The sequence below is a fragment of the Mustela lutreola genome, chromosome 3 (genome assembly GCF_030435805.1).
Source record: "Mustela lutreola isolate mMusLut2 chromosome 3, mMusLut2.pri, whole genome shotgun sequence".
Lineage (NCBI taxonomy): Eukaryota > Metazoa > Chordata > Mammalia > Carnivora > Mustelidae > Mustela > Mustela lutreola.
The window spans coordinates 115,664,764-115,687,896 of NC_081292.1; the positions used below are offsets into that span (position 1 = coordinate 115,664,764).

The 23,133-nt window shown below is 35.8% G+C and overlaps 1 protein-coding gene across 3 annotated transcripts in view; it reads left to right on the forward strand.

The window, feature by feature from the left end:
- The window catches only part of RAB3GAP1 (RAB3 GTPase activating protein catalytic subunit 1), a 115,484-nt gene that overhangs the window by 18,834 nt on the left and 73,517 nt on the right, over nucleotides 1-23,133 (forward strand). For 2 of the 3 annotated variants that reach the window (XM_059166715.1, XM_059166716.1), the window contains exons 4-5: nucleotides 11,336-11,468; nucleotides 14,520-14,598. The exons of the other annotated variant lie outside the window; for it this stretch is intronic. In XM_059166715.1, the coding sequence (XP_059022698.1) occupies nucleotides 11,336-11,468; nucleotides 14,520-14,598 (212 nt within the window). The remainder of the gene's footprint in view (nucleotides 1-11,335; nucleotides 11,469-14,519; nucleotides 14,599-23,133) is intronic. 3 annotated transcript variants of the gene reach the window in all.

A 23,133-nucleotide genomic window follows, 5' to 3' on the forward strand; every position in this document is an offset into this window, starting at 1 on the left:
TTATCAAAAATGTATTTGTCCTGATCGCTCCACATCCTCATCAACACTTGTTACCTTTTTGATTATAGCCATCTTAGTGGATGTGAAGTGATATCTTATTTTGATTTGCATTTGCCTAATGGCTGTTGATATTAAATATTTTTTCATTTTCCTTTTTGCCATTTGTATACCTCTTTAGGGAAATGTCGGTTCAGATCCTTTGCCCATTCTTACATTGGGTTGTCTTTGTATTATTCAGTATAAGAGTTGCTTATACATTTTGGATACAAGTCCCTTAGCTGTATAATTTGCGAATACTTTCCTCCTGTTTTTCATGTTGTAACATTTATCATTGAGGGTTATCTTTTAACTTTCTTGATAGTATCTATAGTTTTTACTCCTACATTTAGATCTGTGATCCATTTCGAGTTAAGGAAAAGATCCCGTTTCATTTTTTTGCATGTGGATATTCAGTTGTCTACAGATGATTTTTTAATGCTTATATTTTAATACTGTCTGTGGTCAAAAGGATTTCTTACTCCTGTGGTTGAAAACTAATTTTAGCTCCATACCAGGTGGTTGTCTACCCTGGGTGCACACTGGAATCACTTGAGGAACTTTTAAAAAATTACAGTGTTTTGGCTACAACCTCAGAGATTTTGTTTTAATTGGTCTGTTGTGGAACCTATTTATCAGTACATTTTTTAAGCTTCTTCAGTGATTTTAAAGTCTAATCAGGTTGAGAACCATAGCTATATCCTCCTCAAAAAAAGAAATGGAAAAAAATTCACTGTTTTTTTAATGCTTTACTATATTTTTCTCCCTTTCAATAATGTGTTGCATTTGGCAGTAGAAGAAACAGTTTTTAGTTTGCTAAACAATTAATTTTTAAATTTATGTTTCTTTTCTTTTCTTTTTTTTTTTTTTTTTTAAAGATTTTATTTATTTATTTGGCAGACTGAGATTACAAGTAGGCAGAGAGGCAGGGAGAGAGAGGAAGGGAAGCAGGCTTCCTGCTGAGCAGAGCGGATGTGGTCTGGATCCCAGGACCCTGGGATCATGACCTGAGCTTAAGGCAGAGACTTTAAACAACTGAGCCACCCAGGCACCCTAAATTTATTTATATATATATATGAATTTTTTTTTTTAAAGATTTTATTTGTTTGACAGATCGCAAGTAGGCAGAGAGGCAGGCAGAGAGAGAGGGGGAACAGGCTCCCTACTGAGCAGAGAGCTCAATGTGGGGCTTGATCCCAGGACCCTGAGACTATGACCCGTGCGGAAGGCAGAGGCTTTAACCCACTGAGCCACCCAGGCGCCCCTAAATTTATATTTCTTAAATGGAGGATTATATTTTACATCATAGGCCATTTAAGATGAAATTAGATTCTGGTAACAAGTAAATCCTAAAGATGACTTGTGTTTAGGTGTTAGAGAAGATCTCTTAATACAGAAAGGCAGTGAGTTTACTCCTCTGTTTTCCCATGCAATGAGAAAATAAATTTCCAAATAAACACAGCAGGAGGACTCTGATGTACATATGTCAGTTCAAGTCAGAGAGTATACCTTTCAGATAGAGTAGATCACAATGTATATATTATCCAAATATATTACATTTTTCTAATACATCCACAAATATTTGTAAGTATATTTAAATATTTTCACTTATTTAAAATGTATTATGTATTTCCTAGCATCTTTGGGACATATGGGGGTTATCATAAATATTAAAAAAAGGTAATTCCTGATATGGTCCATTTACACTATGGAGTATTATGCCTCCATCAGAAAGGATGAATACCCAACTTTTGTAGCAACATGGACGGGACTCGAAGAGATTATGCTGAATGAATAAGTCAAGCAGAGAGAGTCAATTATCATATGGTTTCACTTATTTGTGGAGAATAACAAATAGCATGGAAGACAGGGGGAGTTAGAGCGGAGAAGGGAGTTGGGGTAAATTGGAAGGGGAGGTGAATCATGAGAGACTATGGACTCTGAAAAACAATCTGAGGGGTTTGAAGTGGCGGGGGCATGGGAGGTTGGGGTACCAGGTGGTGGGTAGTATAGAGGGCACGGATTGCATGGAGCACTGGGTGTGGTGAAAAAATAATGAATACTGTTATGCTGAAAATAAATATATTAATAAAAAACAAAACAAAAAAAAAAAAAAAAAAGGTAATTCCTAAGGTAATTATTAAATGTGTAGGTATTGTTGAGTTCTGTGATGTAAAGCAGAATAGAACATAGTCTTTGCTTTTTACAGTCTAGTGGAGAAATAAATATATTAAAAAAATGATTAGTGGGGCGCCTGGGTGCCTCAGTTGGTTACGTGTCTACCTTTGGCTCAGGTTATGACGTCAGCTCCCTGGCATCAGGCTTCCTACTTGGCTGGGAGTCTCCTTCTCTGTCTCCCTTCGGCTCCCCCATGTGTGCTCTCTTTCTCTCTTCATCAAATAAATAAACAAAATCTCAAGAAAAAAAAAACTGCTAAACCGTTTTTCTAAACTGGTCATGCCATTTTATGTTTTTAGCAATGTATGAGATTTGTTATTCCATTCTTTCTGACAGGTGAGATCGTCAGATTTCTATTTTTAGTCATTCCATTGGGTCTGAGGTGGTATCTCAATGTGGTTTTTAAATTTGGATTTCATGATGACTTCTAATATGTGGTAGTATCCACTAATTCATGATAGTTAACTGTGTTAACTTACTTAATTTGAGAGAGAGAGAGAGAGAGAGAGTACATGAGTAGGGGGAGAGGCAGAAGGAGACGCATACTCCCTGCTGAGCAGGGAGCTGGATGTGGGACTTGATCCCAGGATTCTGGGATCATGACCTGAGCCAAAGTCAGACACTTAACTGACCCAAGCCACCCAAGCACCCTCATTGGTCATTTATATCTTCTTTTGCTAAATTTTTAGTCTTTTGCTCCTTTTTTTTTTCTTAAATGAGGTTGTTTAGTTTTTGTTTTTGTTTTTAAGAGTTTATTTATTTACTTGACAGAGATCACAAGTAGGCAGAGAGGCAGGCAGAGAGAGAGGGGGAAGCAGGCTCCTCGCTGAGCAGAGAGTCCAATGCAGGGCTGGATCCCAGGACCCCGAGATCATGACCCGGCTGAAGGCAGAGGCTTAACCCACTGAGCCACCCAGGTGCCCCTGAGATTGTTTCATTTTTTAAATTATCCTCATACTCTGGTTGTGAGTCCTTTGTCAAATACATGTATTCTGAAAAAAAAAAATAAATGTATTTGAATCTTTCCTTCAGTCATGGCTTCCTCAGTCATTTTCTTCTTGTCTTTTGATAAGCATAAGTTTTTATTTTAGTGAAGTTCATTTTCTTAAACTTTTCTGAAGTTTTATTTTAATTCCAGTTAGTTAACATACAGTGTTAAATTAGTTTTAGGTGTACACTTAGAGTGATTCAACAATTCCCTACATCACCTGATGCTCATCACAAGTACACTCCTTAATCCCCATCGCTTCTTTGAGCCATCCCTGCAAGGCCCTCTCCTTTGGTAACGATCAGTTTGTTCTCTATAATTAAGAGTCTGTTTCATTAATGAGGAGTATGTCACTTAATTTTTCTTCATTCAGGTATTGATGGATGCACTTGAGCTGCTTTCATATCGGGGTTATTGTAAATAATGTTGCCATATAAACATAAGGGTGCATGTAGCCCCATGAATTAGTGTTTTTGTATTTTTTGGGTAAACTCCTAATAGTTTGATGACTGGATCATAGGGTAGATCTGTTTTTAACTTTCTGAGGAACCTCCATACTGTTTTCCCCAATAGCTGCACCAGTTTGCATTCCCACCAACAGTGCAAGAGAGATCCTTTAACTCCACATCCTTGTCAAAACTATTTTCTTGTGTTTTTGACATTAGCTATTCTGATAGATGTGAGATAGTATCTCACTGTGGTTTTGATTTGCATTTCCCTGATAATGAGCAATGCTGAGCATCTTTTCATGTGTCTTTTGGCCATCTGGATGTCTTTTTTTTGGAGAATTGTCTGTTCATGTCTGCCCAGTTTTAATTGGGTTACTTGTGTTTTGGGTGTTGAGTTGTATCTGTTCTTTATGTATTTTGAATACTAACCCTTTATGGGGTATGTCATTTGCAAATATCTTTTCCATACAGTTTGTTGCCTTTTAGTTTTCTTTCATTGTGCAGAAGTTTTTTATTGTGATGTAATCCTAATAGTTTTGTTTTTTGTCTCCCTTGCCTGAGCAGACATATCTAGAAGAAAGTTGCTATGGCCAAGTTGCAGAGAAGTACTGCTTGTGTTCTCTTTTAGGAATTTTATGGTGTTAGGTCTCACATTTAGGTCTTTAATCTATTTTAAAGTTATTTTTGTATATGGTGTAAGAAAGTGGCCCAGTTTCATTCTTCTACAAATTGCTATCTACTTTCCCCAAACACATTTGTTGAAGAGATAATCTTTTATTATTGGGTATTCTTTCCTGCTTTGTTGAAGATTAATTTGCCATACAGTTGTGGGTTAATTTCTGAGTTTCCTATTCAGTGATGTTGATTTATGTGTATATTTTTGTGCTAGTACCATACTGTTTTGATCATTACAGCTTTGTAACATAACATGAAATCTGGAATCGTGATGTCTCCAGCTTTGTTTTTCTTTTTGAAAATTGCTTTGGCTGGGGGCTCCTGGTTGGCTCAGTTAAGCTTCTGACTCTTGATTTTGGCTCAGGTCATAATCTCAGGGTTGTGGGGTTGAGCTCCATGTTGGGCTCTGCACTCAGTGGGGAGTCCACTTGAGATTGTCTCACTCTGCCCCCTCCCTTGCTTGCTTGTACACATTCTCTCTAAGATAAATAAATAATTTTTGTTGTTGTTGTTGTTGTTGTTAAGGATTTTTATTTATTTGACAGAGATCACAAGCAGGCAGAGAGGCAGGCAGAGAGAGAGAGGAGGAAGCAGGCTCTCTGCTTGAGCAGAGAGCCCGATGCGGGGCTCAATCCCAGAACCCTGAAATCATGACCTGAGCCGAACGCAGAGGCTTTAACCCACTGAGCCACCCAGGCGCCCCAATAAATCTTTTTAAAAAAAAGATCGTTTGCTTTGGCTAGTTGGGGTCTTTTGTGGTTCCAATTCAAATTTTAGGATTATTTGTTCTAGTTCTGTGAAGAATGCTGTTGGTAGTTTGGTAAGGATTGCATTAAATGAGTAAATTGCTTTGGGTAGTGTAGACATTTTAACAATATTTATTATTCTGATCTATGAACATAGTATGTTTTCCTATTTCTTTGTATCATCTTCATTTTTTTTCATCAGTGTTTTATATATAGTTTTAGAGTACACATCTTTCACCTCTTTGGTTAAGTTTCTTCCTAGGTGTGTTACTGTTTTTGGTGCACTTGAAAATGGGACTGTTTTCTTAATTTCTTTTTCTGCTGCTTCATTACTGGTATATAGAAATGCAACAGGGTGCCTGGGTGGCTCAGTTGTTAAACATCTGCCTTTGCTTCAGGTCCTGATCCCAGAGTCCTGGGATTGGCCAGCATACTGCTCCCTGTTCAGCTGGAAGCCCTGCTTCTCCCATGCGTTCCCTTTCCCACTCCCCCTGCTTGTGTTCTCTCTCTTGCTGTCTCTATCTCTGTCAAATTAATAAAATCTTTTAAAAAAAAAAAAAAGGAATGCAACAGATTTCTGTACCTTAATTTTGTATCCTACAACTTTACTGAATTCATAAATGAGTTCTAAGCAGTTTTTTGGTGGCATCTTTTGGGTTTCCTCTATATAGTATCATATCATCTGCAAATAGTGAAAGTTTGACTTGTTCCTCATTGATTTGGAAACCTTTGATTTTTTTTTTTTTTTTTATTGTTGTTGTTGTTTAATTGCTGTGACTGGCACTCCAGTACTATGTTGAGTGAAAGTGGTCAGAGTGGCCACCCTTGTCTTGTTCTTGACCTTAGGGGAAAAGCTCTGTTTTTCCCCATTTAGGCATGGTGGTTAGTTGTGAGTTTTTCATATCAGGCCTTTATTATGTTGATGTAGTTTCCTCTAAACATACTTTTTGAGGGTTTGTAGCACAAGTTGATGTTGTACTTTGTCAGATTCTTTTTCTCCATTACTGAAATGATCATATGGGTTTTATACTTCCTCTTACTGGGGTGATGCATCACTTTGATTGATTTGCAAATATTTAACCACCCTTGTATCCTGGGAATAAATCCCACTTGATTGGGGTGAATGAATATTTTTTTTTAAATGGTTGTTGTATTCAGTTTTCTAGATTCTGTTTAGTATTTTTGCTTCTGTGTTCTTCAAGGAATATTTGTCTGTATTTCTCTTCTTTTGTGGTGTCTATCTGGTTTTGGTCTGTCTGGTTTTGGTATTAGGATAAGAGTGGCCTGTTGGAATGAATTTGGAAGTTTTCCTTTTCTGTATTTTGGAATAGTTTGAGAGGAATAGATTTTTTTTTAAATAATTAAAAAATAGGGTGCCTGGGTGGCTCAGTGGGTTAAGCCACTGCCTTCAGCTCAGGTCATGATCTCAGGGTCCTGGGATCGAGTCCCGCATCAGGCTCTCTGCTCAGCAGGAGCCTGCTTCCTCCTCTCTCTCTCTGCCTATCTGCCTACTTGTGATCTCTGTCTGTCAAATTAAATAAATAAAATCTTTAAAAAAAAAAAAAAATAATTAAAAAATATATTTATTTGGGAGGGAGTGCCTAGTGAGAGAACACAAGTGTGGGGGGAGGGGCAAAAGGAGAGGGAGAAGCAAACTCCCTGCTGAGTAGGGAGCCTGATATGGGACTTGATTCCAGGATCTTGGGATCATGACCTGAGCTGAAGGCAGACACTTAACTGACTGAGCCACCCAGGCACCTGAGAAGAATAGATATTAACTCTTAATTTATTTATTTATTAAAGATTTTATGTATTGGGTGCCTGGGTGGCTCAGTGGGTTAAAGCCTCTGCCTTCGGCTTGGGTTATGATCCCAAAGTCCTGGGATCGAGCCCCGAATTGGGCTCTCTGCTCAGCAGGGAGCCTGCTTCTCTGTCTCTCTCTGCCTGCCTCTCTGCCTACTTTTGATCTCTGTCAAATAAATAAATAAAATCTTAGAAAAAAAAAATTTATGTATTTTTCAGAGAGAGCACAAGCAGAGGGAGAAGCAGGCTCCCCCAAGAAGCCCAATTTAGGGGGCGCCTGGGTGGCTCAGTAGATTAAAGCCTCTGCCTTCGGCTCAGGTCATGATCTCAGGGTCCTGGGATCGAGCCCTGCATCGGGCTCTCTGCCTAGCAGGGAACCTGCTTCCTCTTCTCTCTCTGCCTGCTTCTCTGTCTACTTGTGATCGCCGTCTATCAAATAAATAAATAAAATCTTAAAAAAAAAAAAAGAAGCCTGACTTAGGACTTGATCCTAGGACCCCGGGGATCATGACCTGAGCCAAACAAAGGCAGATGTTTTAACAACTGAGCCATCTAGGCATCCCAGCTCTTCAAAGGTTTGGTAGAATTTACCTGTGAAGTCCTCTGGTCCTGGACTTCGATTATGAATTTAATTCCTTTGCTGGTTATTGGTCTGTTCAAATTTACTATTTCTTCTTGTTTCAGTTTTAATAGTTTATATATTTCTAGGAATTTTACTTTCTTCTAGGTTGTCTAATTTGTTGGCATATAGTTTTCCATAATACTCTCTTACAATTGTTTGTATTTCTTTGTATTTGTATTTTGTTTATATTTCTTTGATATTTGATATTTTTATTTCTCTTCTCTCATTTATGACTTTATTTGGGTCCTCTTTTTATATTGATCAGTCTGGCTAGAGATTTTTTAATTTTATTGATTTCTTTTTTTCCCCCTAAAGAACCAGCTCCTGTTTCATTGGTATGTTTTAGTGGTTTTTTTGTTTGTTTTTGTTTTTTTTAACGTTTCTGTTTCATTTATTTCTGCTTTATTTATTTATTTATCTTTATTATTTCCTGCCTTCTGTTGGTTTTAGGTTTTGTTAATTGCTCTTTTTACAAAAGCTCCCTTACATGTAAGGTTAGGTTATTTGAGGTTTTTCTTGCTTCTTGAGATAGACCTGTTCCTATAAACTTCCCTTTTATTTTATTTTATTTTTATTTATTTTTTTTTTAAGATTTTATTTATTTATTTGACAGATAGAGATCACAAGTAGGTAGAGAGGCAAGCAGAGAGAGAGGAGGAAGCAGGCTCCCTGCCGAGCAGAGAGCCCGATGCGGGACTCGATCCCAGGACCCTGAGATCATGACCTGAGCCGAAGGCAGTGGTTTAACCCACTGAGCCACCCAGGCGCCCTATAAACTTCCCTTTTAAAACATTTTCATATATCCCAAAGGTTTTGAACTGTTACATTTTCATTTTCTTTTTTCCCCCCATGTACGTTATTATTTCCTCTTTTATTTCCTGCCTGACTCATTTATTGCTTATTAGCATGTTACTTAATGTCCATGTATTTATGGTTTTAACAGATTTTTTCTTGTGGTTGACTTCTAATTTCATAGTATTGTCAGAAAAGATACATGGTATATCTTCAGTCTTTTTTGAATTTGTTGAGGCTTGTTTTGTGGCCTAATATGTGATCTGTTCTGGAAAACGTTGCATGTAAACTTAAAAAGAAGTGTATTCTACTTTCATATGATGGAATATCCTGCATAATAATTTCTGTTAAATATCTAATATCTGTTAAATCCGTTTGTACCAGTGTGTCATTCAAAGGCATTGTTTTGTTGATGATTTTCTGTTTAGGTAGATGATCTGTTCATTGATGTGAATGGGGTGCTAAAGCCCCATACTGTTACTGTGTTATTATTGATTAGTTCTTTTATGTTTGTTATTAGCTATTTTATGTATTTGGGTATTCCTCATTTTCTTAATTTTTTATTTTATTATTAGTGCCTTTTGAGCCCTGTCAAAGGAGTCTTTGCCAATCTCAAGTTTGTAAAGACAGTTCTCTGTTTTCCTCTATTTGAATATCTTATTATTCCAGGACCGTTTGTTGAAAAGACCATCCTTTCCCCTTTCCCTACTGAATTGCAGTAGCTCCTCTGTTGTAAAATGGATAAGTGTGAATGTATTTCTGGACTATTATGTCTAAATGATCTGTTTGTCTTTATGCCACTACTACAGTGTCTTAATTACTATAGCAAAATAAGTCTTAAAATTAGGTAGTATATTTTTCATCAGAATTATTTTAGATATTTTAGGTCCTTTGGATTTCATTTTCGTTTTAGAATCAGCTTGTCAATTTCTACGAAATGCCTGCTGGGATTTTGATTAGGATGGTGTTGAATTTATAGATCTATTTGAGGAGAATGACATCTTAATGCTGTTGTGTCTTCCAATCCAAGTACATTGAGCTCTCTTTAGGTCTTTAATAGTCGCTTATCAATGTTTTGAAGCATTCTTAGGTAGAATTCTTGCTCATCTTTTGTTACATATATTTCTAGTTAATTTATTTTTGATGTTGTAAGAGTGGTATTAAAGAAATCATTTTCCGATGGGACCAGGGAGGGAGACAAACCATAAGAGACTCTTAATCTCAGGAAACAAACTGAGGGTTGCTGGGGTGTTTGGGGGGAAGGGATAGAGTGGCTGGGTTATGGACATTGGGGAGGGGATGTGCTATTGTGAGTGCTGTGCATTGTGTAAGACTGAAGATTCGCAGACCTGTACAAATAATATATGTTAATTAAAAAATCATTTCCAAGTGTTTGCTGCCTGTATATAAAAATACAGATGGTTTTTGTATATTGATCTTGAATTCTTAACTTCCTAAGCTCATCAGTTAGTTTTAGTAGTTTGTACATTGCTTTGGATATTCTAGGTACATATCAGATCATTGTGAATGCAGACAGTTTTATTTCTTTCCATTATATATGCTTGTTTCTTTTTTATGGTCTGATCAGTGCCCTCAGAGGTTATTTTTGATGAATCACTAGATTAATTTTGAACCAGAGCTATCATTTCTGATTCTAATCATAAATATATACCATACTAAAATTTGGTGTCAAAGGACTATATCATAATGGAATTGAAGGAGGCAGATTAGAGTATTGTTTTTTGTTGAACTGATTATCTTAAAAAGTCTGTTTGGGAGCCAGAACCTGGATACCACTTGTTTATTGAATACAAGCAAATCCTCCTTGAGATGGCTGTTGGTAAGGTTGACAGTAGTTCTCAGAATCCAAAATTAGGGTCAGGTAATGTTTCTTTGTATCATTTAAGTAGAGTATTTCAGCTTTTCTGTAAGCTTGAAGAATGTGCTTTTCTCTCATTTTCTGGACTTTGCTCTTGTCCTTAGTTTTAGCCTTGATTGCTTTATAGTGGGCATTCCTTGTAGCACACCAAGCTCTTAAGTATACAATTTGAGAATTTTGGTATGGGCCATATATATCTTAATTCAATACAGATTAACCTTACTTTAGAGAAACCCAACATATAAAATTATAGGTTTTGATATGTATCATATGTGATGGTTTTTCTCTTAATAAAAAGATTGGTGTTTGATATATTAATATAATCTACTTGTAAGACATTTAAAATATGATTTAACTTCATTCAGAATTACAAATACTTTTCCAGAAACACATATAAAAAATTTGAGTGTTCTACATTAGGTATGATCATGAAAACACTTTTTATAAAAACCCAACAACTCATAGACTCATTACTTACATATTTTCTGTCTAGTTTGGAACTGTCTTTGCTTGGCAAGTTGCTGGGTTGGTATTTCCTGCCTCATAGTGGTGTTCTGCTGCAGTGACTGTATACCTCCTCTCCAGTGGTAGGAATAGCTATGGCAGATTAGAAAATGGGAAAAATCCTTTTTTATAATTATGTTGTATAAGTCAGGGGGCTCTTTGGAACTTTAAATTAAAATGTTTTCCAGTCAAGGAGTTGCTATTTAAATGAAAATATTTAAATACCAAAGCTTGCTAAAGGAGGTTGCAGAAATATGTTAAGAAAGTAAGTCCGACAAATGTCATGTCACTCAAGTTGATTCTACAAACTGCTTTTTATTAAGCAATTCCTGATGTCCAGTAATGCTCTGTACTATATAATGATATCAATTTGAGATTTTTATGATAAAAATATATTTTGCTGCCATATTTTTTCCTAAATTTTAAAATTTATGAAATGTTACCATTCTCAGCTGAAAGTAACTCAGATTCTGCTAATGGTAGAAAGGGTTTTTTTTTTTTTAAATGTAAGAGGCATGGGACTTAACTGTAATACATTCTTGATTTTATATATATATCTTATAAAAATTATTCAAAAATTATAATTTTGTATGTCTCTGGATAGTTAACATTTTAAGGGAACTTCCTTGAGGATGTATTTTTCCATTTTATTGTTAAATATAGGGTATATTTACTTCTGGCACATGGGAAGAGAAATCAGATGAAATTTCCTTTGCTGACTTCAAGTTCTCAATCACTCATCATTATCTTGTACAAGATTCCACTGATAAAGAAGGAAAGGATGAAGTATTGGAAGGTAAGTTGTTAACTACATATTTTGAAACTCTTGACTGTAAGAGTGATTATAATTTTGAATTATGAATTTAGTTCTTTTAATTAAATAGTGTCCTCTGGAGATGTTTTGCATTTGCGAAGTTGTTTCACTACATCTGAGATAGAATATTATCTTTTTAGAAGAACAGGCATAGCAGCATTTCAAAATTAATTAGATTAGCAAAATATTTATTGCGTGCACTTCTAACCCCCAGTTAAAAGAAATTTATAGTCCAGTAACGGATATATGGTCTATAAATAACTAATGGTCATAGGAGATAGAAAATGATAAGTGCCATCACAGAGCCCAGAAAAAGTGCTACTGAAATTCAGAGAAGAAACGATCAGTTCTAACTGAAGAGAGATCAGGGAAGATGTAATGAAGAATTAAGCAATAAGCTGGGATTTGAAGGATTTAAAAATAAGTTATTTTCTGATTTATCAGTGTAGTGTTTTGGTTATACCCCAAAGTTTGTAGTCAGATCAAATGGATTAGAATTCAGGAGCCGAGGGCAGACACTCAACTGACTGAGCCACCCAGGCACCCCCCAAAATCTCTTCCTTGAGGTAGAGTAGCATGTAATAGTGAGAGACCAAGGTATTGGAAAAATATGAATCTTGGAGCTGTCAGTCAAATATCCTTCTTTACTCAAACAATAAACACATGCAGAATGTGTGTTAGTTTTTCAGGCAATTGATGATATTATGCTAAGTGAAATAAGAGAAAGGCAGATATTATATGATATCTCTTATATGTAGAATCTAAAAAAAAAATGAAAACAAAACTTATCGGACTTACATTTATGAGAATAGACTGGTGGTTCCCAGAGGTGGAGGTTGAAGGGTGGGCAACATGGATGAAAGAGGTCAAAGTACACATTTACAGTTATAAAATAAATAAGTCATGGGGATGTAATTAATGTCCAGCATGGTAACTATAGTTAATCATACTGTATCATATATGTGAAAGTTGCTCAGAGAGTAAGTTGTAAAAGTTCTTATGACAAGGAAATTTTTGTTGTTAACTGGTGACAGATGTTGACTAGACTTAATGGTGATCATTTTGCAGTGTATACAATTAATGAGTTGTTATGATGTTGTATACCTGACAGTAATATAATGTTAAATGTCAGTTATATTTCAATTGAAAAAATAAAATAAATAAATTAAGGAAAAAAGTTTTTCTGCTTAAAACAGATTATCATTTGTAAGTGTAGGCCTGAAATATTTGTACCTTTTCTTGTATAGGAATAAAATTATATAACCTTTTGTATTATATGCATTCTTTTTAGAAACAATAAAGTATTTATTGTTTCTAACAATAGTTTATTAAAGTAGTTATTGTTTCTAACCTAGTTTATGTATTCAGATTCATAAACTAGGACCATCTATACACATTGACCATCTATACACATATATAAGACTAAATAAAATGATTACAACAAAATATGAATATGTGTACTTCAGGAGTAAGTGGGTGAGGGAAATCTATGCAACTGATGGGAAGTCTGATAATAGCTCAGAGATTGCCAGGTCCTACATTCTGCTGAGTAACGAAGGACCTGTTAAAGGTAGAGAAATCTTGAGGGCTGTTAATTTGAGGGAAGAGTGTACATCAAGGAAAAGCTGTTACAATGACGAGGCTTAGAATCAGTTTTTCTAAGGTAAACTCGTATAGGGGGCTGTGGTATGAGAGAAGATGAATGGGTTTGGGTTACTTAAGTCATTATTATGGCATATGTATATGTATTGTGCAGTTTTAATTTGGTTGTGATTAAAGCTATACCTAATGATAGAAGTTACAAGTAAATCATCAATTCATTTAATTTGGAGATACATATTTAAAATTATACTATCAGATGTCAAAAGTTTTGAGCACTGATCTTTTATTTTGTTGGGTTTTCATTGCTTCAGTTAAAGCATTGTCATTAGTGTTCTATTCTTTTTGAAAATTAAGAAAATATATATTTCCTAAGGAATTATGGCTATACAATAAAAGGAAATATTTTTATGAACAAATATTCTTTATACTTTGAATTTATTATGAATTTATGCATAACTAAGAATCATTTATGTCACTGTCTTATTATAAATGACAATACAAGCGCTTAAAGATGCATGGGTAAAAAGTGGGAACCTGGTTAGTGTTTTTTTTTTTAATTTTTGTTTTCTGTTTTTTAAGATTTTATTTATTTGATATTTGATAGAGAGAGACACAGTGAGAGAGGGAACACAAGCAGGGGGAGTGGGAGAGGGAGAAGCACGCTTCCAGCTGAGCAGGGAGCCCAGTAGGGGGCTCCGTCCTAGGCTCTGTCCGAGGCTCATGACCTGAGCCCAAGGCAGATACTTAACGACTGAGATATCCTTGTTTAGTGGTTATAAGAAGCCCTTATGTAAATGGCCAGAGGCTAGCAAAGACTAGCCATAGGAGATGATAAAGTGTTGAGAGGATTCTAAGTAAAATTTTGAACAAAAGTAGGGTCAAAGGCAGATCAAGAAGAACAGATAAAATGTGGCTTTGTAGGAAGGATGAGGAAACGTTTGAGTCATGACTTAGAAGAAAGGAAAATATACATGTAGGAATAATACTTTTTGTTTTTAGAGGCTGGCTTTTTTGAAATAAGGCAGTGGGAAAGAGAAATCTCTCTCACCCCAAATCGTAGAGCAAGTCCTAGATATAAATCCTTGAGCGGGCGCCTGGGTGGCTCAGTGGGTTAAAGCCTCTGCCTTCAGCTTAGGTCATGATCTCAGGGTCCTGGGATCGAGCCTCACATCGGGTTCTTTCCTCAGTGGGGAGCCTGCTTCCTCCTCTCTCTCTCTCTGCCTGCCTCTCTGCTTACTTGTGATCTCTTTCTGTCAAATAATAAATAAATAAAATCTTAAAAATCAATCAATCAATCAATCCTTGAGCAATTGCAAAACTACATGGACTAGCAGGATATGTTACATAATGTGATTTTTTTTTCCAGTCATGTTATAAAATTTTGTCTTAGACTGAACATACTAATTTTTTCATTATTAAATGTTTTTGTAGATGTTATTCCACAATCTATGCAAGATTTGTTATGTATGAATAATGACTTTCCTCCAAGAGCACATTGCCTGGTAAGATGGTAGGTATACTTTTACTCAGGTAACTTTTAGTATGTGGTTTGGGGTGACCCCAACATCTCCCCCAGGCTCAGTGATTTGCTAGGAAGATGCACAAAACTCAGCATATGGGTATACTTACTATGATTTATTACAACGAAATCTGCAAACAGAATTAACATAGGGAAAAGGTGGCTGAGGCAAAGTTTGGAGGAATTTGTGTTTGAGTCCTTTCCTAATGGAGTCACACAGAACGTACTTAATTTCCTTAGCAAGTTGTGACAGCACCTGTGAAATGTTTTCTATCAGGGAAGCTTGTTAGAGGCTCAGCTCTTAGGGTTTATAGTTGGGGGCTGGCACCCTTTGACTAGTACATAACAAAATTTCAGACTCCCAGAAGGGCAGTAGGTGTTTGGCATAAACCACATTGTTTGTACAAACAGATTAAGCACAGTAACTCTTACTGGACAGTTTTTTGAGAACCCTCTCAAAATCCAAATTCCTAGAAGCCTGCCGAAGGTCAGCCTTGCATGCAGGCCATACTTTTTTTTTTTAAGATTTTATTTATTTATTTGACAGACAGACAGAGATCACACGTAGGCAGGGAGAGAGGGGGAAGCAGGCTTATCGCAGATTAGAGAGCCTGATGTGGGGCTCGATCCCAGGACCCTGGGATCATGACCTGAGCCAAAGACAGAGGCTTTAACCCACTGAGCCACCCAGGCGCCCCTGCCTGCAGGCCATTCTAAGGATAGTAGTCACAGGCCTGCTGTTAACTCTTTTCTACACAATATATTTCATAATCTAAGTTAGAGCCTAACTATAATTCTGATGACTAGCATGGAACATTTGCATATCACAGAAAACTTAATATGTATTGTTGGAAATTGAATGGAAGTAAAATGTTGATCTCAGTTACATGATAACATCATGACTCAATCATTAAAAAAAAAAAAAAGATTTATTTATTTATTTATTTGACAGACAGAAATCACAAGTAGGTAGAGAGGCAGGCAGAGAGAGAGGGGGAAGCAGGCTCTCAGCCAAGCAGAGAGCCCAATGTGGGGCTCAATCCCAGGACCCTGGGATCATGACCTGAGCCGAAGGCAGAGGCTTTAACTCACTGAGCCACCCAGGCACCCCTCACTTATATCTTAATTATAAATGTGTTAAGTTAATATAAGAGGTACATCACACTTAAAAAGGCATTATTTTATTTTATTTTATTTTGGTAGGGGTGGTGTTGAAGCATACCACCACCAAAATGTCTCAAGTGTGAATGTATGGTCAAGAAAGGAGACCTAGTTAAAATAGATTTATATATTGGTTTTACATTAGTGTGTTGGTGTGAGTTGGTCTTTTAATTTCTTTTTTTGGTAAGATTTATTTATTTATTTGAGAGAGAGAGAGAATGGATATGCAAGTGGGGGGAGAGGCAGAGGGAGAGGGAGAATCCTCAAGCAGACTCCATAGTAGGTAAGGAACCCGATGCCCCTGAGATCATGACCTGAGCCGAAATCAGGAGTTGGATGCTTAACTAACTGAGCCACCCAGGCACCCCTTGATTTTTTATTAAAGAATTTCTAAGAAAGGAAAAGATATCTTTGCTAGCTAGTTTGATTACTATAACAAGTAGACTGTAGCACACTAAAAAAACTAATTGCAGATGCAGATAAACTGGGTATTGTTTTGTAAGTATGCTTGTCATTTTAGTGTGATCTTTTAGTAACTGTGAACTTAAACAACTTAAACAAATATAAGAGAATTTAGTACATTACCATTTAACTTAATCCATCCAGATTCTCTTCTGATCTTTTAAAATGTGAATGTATACATTTAAAATGACAGAATACATCAGAGGGCAGCACAATTCATAGAACATGACTTTGTTTGTATTCATTCACTCAACATTAATTAAATACCTACTATTTGGCCAGACACTGAATTAAACACACTGAAGTTTAATTTCTAGCTCAATACTTATTGTCAACTTTGGGAAAATTACTTAATTTCTCTGAGTTGGTAAAGACAGAATAATAAATAATAGGTACCTTTCAGAGTAACTGCGAGGATTTAATAAAATAATGGTACATAGTATGTTTACCAGACTCTGAGTGCTGTTACATAATTTCTGTTCAGCTGTATTTTTTAAAGTTTCTAAATAGACATGAATTTTGAGGGAACATTATGTAACCCATTACAGTCTTACATCTAATCTCCCCCAATTCATGTCCATTCCACAGATAAAACATATTCATTCTTTTCAGCTTTTTGGTATTTATTTCCTAAAACTGGGTTTGACACATAGTCCATAGTTTAAAAATATTTGTTGAATAAACAAGCAAAACCTTTCTATGTATTAATGAAGTACTTGTTAGTGATATATTTCTTCATATTAATGAAAATCACTTGTTAATAGTTTTTTTAACCTTTACATTAATTTTAAAATTTTTTTATTTTAAAAATTAGCATATAGTAAAATTGACTTTTTTTTTTTTAATGAATAGTTCATTAACCTTCAACACATATGTATAGATTTTTAAAAACTACTACTATAATCGGGATATACAACAAAGTGTTACCTCCTAAAAAAACTCTTCTTGTCCATTATTATTTCTGGCAATTAATGATATATTTTTGATAGCTTTGTCTTTTCAAGAATGTCATAGAGATAGAATCATATAGTAACTGTTTGAGACTAGTTTCTTGCCATATAATGCTTTCAAGATCCTTTTATGTAATTCTGTATCAGTAGCTTATCCCTTTTTATTGCTGAGTAGTATTCTCTTGTAAGGGTATACCACAATTTGTTTATTCATTCACTTGTTGATGTATATTAAGGCTGTTTCTAGGTTTGGGCATTTATGATTAGAGCTTTACAAATATATGTGCACAGAATTTTGTGTGAAAGTACATTTTAGTTCACTGGGCTAAGATTGGGTTGCGATTGCTAGTTATATGGTAAGTGTTTATTTTTAACTATAAAAATTGGCCAAAACATATTATTGCGACTGCATCAAAATATAAAGCTTCTGCACAATGAAGGAAATGGTCAGCAAAACTAAAAGGCGACCTACTGATTGGGAAAGATATTTTCAAATGATCTATCCCATAAAGGATTAGTATCCAAAGTATATTAAAGAACTGATACAACTGAACACCCCAAAATCAACCCATTTTAAAAATGGGCAAGCATGAACAGACATTTCTTCAAAAAAGACATCAAGATGGCCAAACAGGCATATGAAAAGATGCTCAACATCACTCATCATCAAAGAAATGAAGATCAAAACTACAATGAGATACCACCTCACAACTGTCAGAATGGCTGAAGTCAAAAACATAAGAAACCATAAGTGTTGATGAATGTGGAGAAAAAGGACCCCTCTTGCACTGTTATGGGAATGCAGACTGGTGTAGCCATTGGGGAGAATAGTATGAGGTTCCTCAGAAAGTTGAAAATAGAACTACCCTATAATCCAGTCTTCACACTACTGCATATTTACCCCCAAAATATGAAAACACTTACTCAGAGGAATACGTGGATCCCTATGTTTATATAGCAGCATTATTTACAAGAGCTAGGATAAGAAAGCAGTCTAAGTGTGTCCGAGGATAGATGAATGGATAAAGATGTGTGTGTGCACACATGCACACAGATACAGACACAGTGGAATATTACTCAACCGTAAAAAGAATGAAATCTTGCCATTTACAACATCATGGATGGAGCTAGAGCTGGTGAAATAAGTCATAAAGACAAATATCACATGACTTCATGTAGAATTTAAGAAACATGAACGAAAGGAAAAAAAAAGATAAAAAACAAAATTATAGAGAACAAACTGATGGGAAGGTAGGTGGGGTGATGGATGAAATAAGTGATGGGGATTCAGGAGTGCATGTGTCATAATGAGCCCTGGGTGATGTATGGAATTGTTGAGTCACTATATTGTATACCTGAAACTAGCGTAACATTGTATATTAACTATACTGGAATTAAAAACAGTTAAAAAAAAAAAAAAGAAAAAGAAATGACCAAACTGATTTCCTGAGTGACTGAACATTTTGCATTTCCACCAGCAATGTATGAAAGTTCCATTTGCTCTTTGTATTCATCAGCATTTGCTGCCAGTATTTTTTATTTTAGCCATTGTAATAGGTGTGTTGTCCTGTCAGTTTATTAATTTTTTACTTTATGGGTCATGTTTCAGTGCCTTGTCTAAGAACTCTTTGCACCATGTCCCAGAGTTTTCTCCTATGTTTTAAAAATAAACTGAAAAAAGTTTTTTTTGTTTATTTCACATTTATAGAAAGATTCAAAGATAGTGCAGTGTGTTCTGGTATATCCTCACCAAGCTCTTCCTACTGTTAGCAGCTTATATTACTATGATATATATGTCAAAACTAAGAAACCAACATTGATCCCTTGTTATTAGCTTAACTTTAACTAGTTTTACACTAAAGTTCATTTTCTGATTTAGGATCCAGGCATTTAGTCATCATGTCTTTTTAGTTTGTCTCAGGTCTTTGAAAGTGTCTCAGTCTTTCCTTATTTTTCATCTCCGTAACAGTTTTTAGGAGGTTGAGTCAGGTATTTTGTAGAATGTCCTTTAATTTAGTTTGTCTCTCTTTTGCTTTTGATAACAGTTGGGGTTGTGGGATTTTGGAAAGAATACCATTGAGATGAATTGCCTTTTCATCACATATCAGAAGGTCATGTTATCAACATGACTTAATAGTGATGTTAACTTTGATCCTATGGCCAATTCTGTGTTTTATTCTAAAAGTTTTATGTTTTGTATGTAGATCTAGAATCTATTTCAAGTTAATTTTTTGTATAGGTAAGAGTTTTGGGTCATGGTTCTTTTTTTGCAAACAAATGTTCAGTTGTTCCACTATCATTTGTTGAAAAGAGCTTCCTTTTTCCATTGACTGACTTTTATGCCTTTGTCAAAAATCATTTGGTCACATTTGTGTGGGTATATATCTGGATGTTCTTGGTTTCTGTAGTTTTAAGTCTTTAATTTAGGTGGTGTGATTCGTCCAACTCCTTTTCTCACTTGTTTTGATTTTTCTAGCTCCTTTGTTTTTCCATTTACATTTTAGAATTGGTTTATTTATATCTACAAAAAGTCCTGCTGGGGCGCCTGGGTGGCTCAATCGGTAAGCATCTGCCTTTGGCCCAGGTCATGATCCCAGAGTCCTGGGATCTAGCCCCGCTTTGGGTTCCCTGTTCAGCAGGGAGCCTGCTTCTCCCTCTCCCACTGTTCCTGCTTGTATTCCTTCTCTTGCTGTGTCTCTGTCAAATAACTAAATAAAATCTTTAAAAAAAAAAAAGTACTGCTGGAATTTTGATTGTAATTGCCTTATATCTCTAGACAGTTTAGGGAGAACTGATATCTTTGCTATGCAGTCTTTCATTTTATGAACATGGTCTCTCAAGTTAGTTACATCTTCTTTGATTTCTTTTATTAGTGTCTTACTGTTTTCAGCATGTAAATCCTGTATATGTTTTATCAGATTTTTTTCTCCAGATTTTTATTTAAATTCCAGTCAATTGATATATAGTGTAATGTTAGTTTCAAGAGTAGAATTTAGTGATTCATCACTTACATATAACACCCATTGCTCATCACAACAAGTGCTCACCTTAATACCCATTATCCTCTTAACCCATACCCTTGCCAACTTCCTCCCCAGCAATCCTAAGTTTGTTCTCTATGGTTGAGTCTGTTCTGTGGTTTTCTTCTCTCCTTTTCTCCTCCTCCCCCATGTTCATCTTTTTCCTTTATTAATTTGGAATGTGGAATTTATTAAATTCCACATATGAGTGAAATCATGTGGTATTTGCCTTTCTCTGACTGACTGTACTTAGTGAAATACACTCTAGCTCCATCTAAGTCATTGCAAATGTCAAGATTGCATTCCTTTTTATGGCTAATATTCCTGTTTGTGTGTGTTTATACCCTATAATTTCTTTTTTTAAAAATATTTATTTATTTGGCAGGCAGATAGAGGGAAAGGGAGAAGCAGGCTCCCTGCTGAGCAAGGAGCCTGATACAGGACTTGATCCCAGAACCCTGGGAACTTGACCTAAGCCGAAGGCAGATGCTTAACTGACTGAGCCACCAGGTGCCCCTATACCACAACTTCTTTATCCATTCATCAGTCATTGGACATTTGGGCTCTGTCCATAATTTGCTTATTGTTGATAATGCTGCTATAAACACATAGGTGCATGTATCCCTTTGAAATGGGTAAATACCTAGTAGTGTAGTTGTTAGATTATAGTGTAGTTCTGTTTTTAACTTTTTGAGGAATCTCCGTACTGTTTTCCAGAGTGACTATATCAGTTTGCATTCCTGCCAGTAGTGTAAGTGAGTTCCTTTTTTTCTGTATCCTCACCAACATCTGTTCTTTTGTGTGGTGGTTTTTTTAGCTGTTTGGACAGGTATGAGGTTATATCTCATTGTAGTTTTGATTTGTATTTCCCTGATGATGAATGATGTTGAGTATCTTTTCATGTATCTGTTAAGACAGTTGTATGCCTTCTTTGCGAAAATGTCTATTCATGTCCTCTGCCCATTTCTTCAGCTTTTTTTTTTTTTTTTAATGTAGGAATTGGATGTCAGATTATTTTTTTTTTTAAAGATTTTATTTATTTGAGAGAGAGAGCACAAGCAGGGGGAGCAGCAGAGGGAGAAGCAGGCTTCCCGCCAAGCAGGGTATCCAGATGTGGAGCTCTATCCCAGGACCCTGGGATCATGATTTGAGCCGAAGGCAGATGCATAACCAACTGAGCCACCCAGGCACCCCTCTTCTGTCTATTTCTTAAATTATTTATTTTGGGGTGTTGAATTTGAAAAGTTCTTTATAGATTATGAATACTAGCCCTTTATCACATGTCATTTGCAATTTCTTCTCTAATTCTGAAGGTTGCCTTTTAGTTTTGTTGATGGTTTCCTTCACTGTGCATAATCTTTCACTTGATGAAGTCCCTTTTTACTTTTTGTTTCATTTTTGCTTTTGTTTTCTGTCCCTCAGGAGACATATCTAGGAAAATGTTGCTACTGCTGATATCGAAGAGGTTGCTGCCTATTTCCTCTTGGATTTTGATGGTTTCCTATTTCACGTTAGGTCTTTTATCCATTTTGAATTTATCCTAATGTATGGTATATAATGTGGTCAGTTTCATTTTTCTGTGTATTGCTGACCAGTTTTCCCAACACCATTTGTGGTAGGAAGAGTCTGTCTTCTTTTCATTGGATATCCTTTCTTCCTTTGTCGAAGATGAGTTGACTGTATAGTTATTGAGTCCGTTTTGGGGTTTTCTGTTCTATTCCATTGATCTGTGTGTCTATTTTTTTTTTAAGATTTTATTTATTTATTTGACAGAGAGAGAGACAGTGAGAGAGGGAACATAAGCAGGGGGAGTGGGAGAGGGAGAAGCAGGCTTCCCACTGAGCAGGGAACCTGATGGGGGCTTGATCCCAGGACACTGGGATCATGACCTGAGCCAAAGGTAGGTGCTTAACAACTGAGCCACCCACGCGCCCCCTTTGTGTCTATTTTTGTGCCAGTAGCATACTCTCTTGATTACTACAACTTTGTAATATAACTTGAAGTATGGAATTGTGATGCCACCAGCTTTGCTTTTCTTTTTCAAGATTGTTTTGGCTTTTTGGGGTCTGTTAGGATTTTTAGGATTCTTTGTTCTATGAACAATGGACTGCTCTATGGAAAATGTTGGTGGTATTTTGATAGTGATTCCATCAACTCTGTAGATTGCATTTGGTGGTAATAGACACTTTAACAATTATTTTTCTTACGATCTCCATGGGCATGGAATGTTTTTCCATTTCTTTGTTTCCTCTGATTTCTGTCTTAAGTGTTAACTTGTTGAATTTCTGCTTAGATGATCTGTCCATTGATGTAAGTGAGGTATTAAAGTTCCCTCCTATATTATGGTATTATTATCAATGAGTTCCTTTATGTTTACTAATGGTTATATGTGTTTGGGTGTTCCAGCTTGGCATATGTACACTTGTTAGATCTTGTTGGATTGTCCCCTTTATTATTATATAGTCTTCATCTCTTGTTACAGTCTTTTATTTAAAATCTAGTTTGTCTGATATGACTTTCTTTTGATGTCTGTTATCATGATAAATTGTTCTCTGTCCTCTCATTTTCAATTTACCAGTGTCATTAGGTCTATAATGAATCTCCTGTAGGCAGTGTGTAGATGGATTTTTTTTTAATCCATTCTGATATCCTAAGTGTTTTGATTGGAGCATTTAGTCCATTTACATTCAGAGTAATTATTGATAGATGTGAATTTAGTGCCATTTTATTGCTTGTTGTTTCTAGAGATTTTCTGTTCCTTTCTAGTGTTTGTTGCTTTTGGTCTTTCCCACTCAAAGAGTTCCCTTTAATATTTCTTTCTGGGCTGGTTTAGTGATCAAAAACTCCTTTAGTTTTTGTTTATTTTGGAAACTATCTTTTTTTTCTGTTCTGAATGACAGCCTTGCTTGGATAGAGTATTCTTGGTTGAGTAT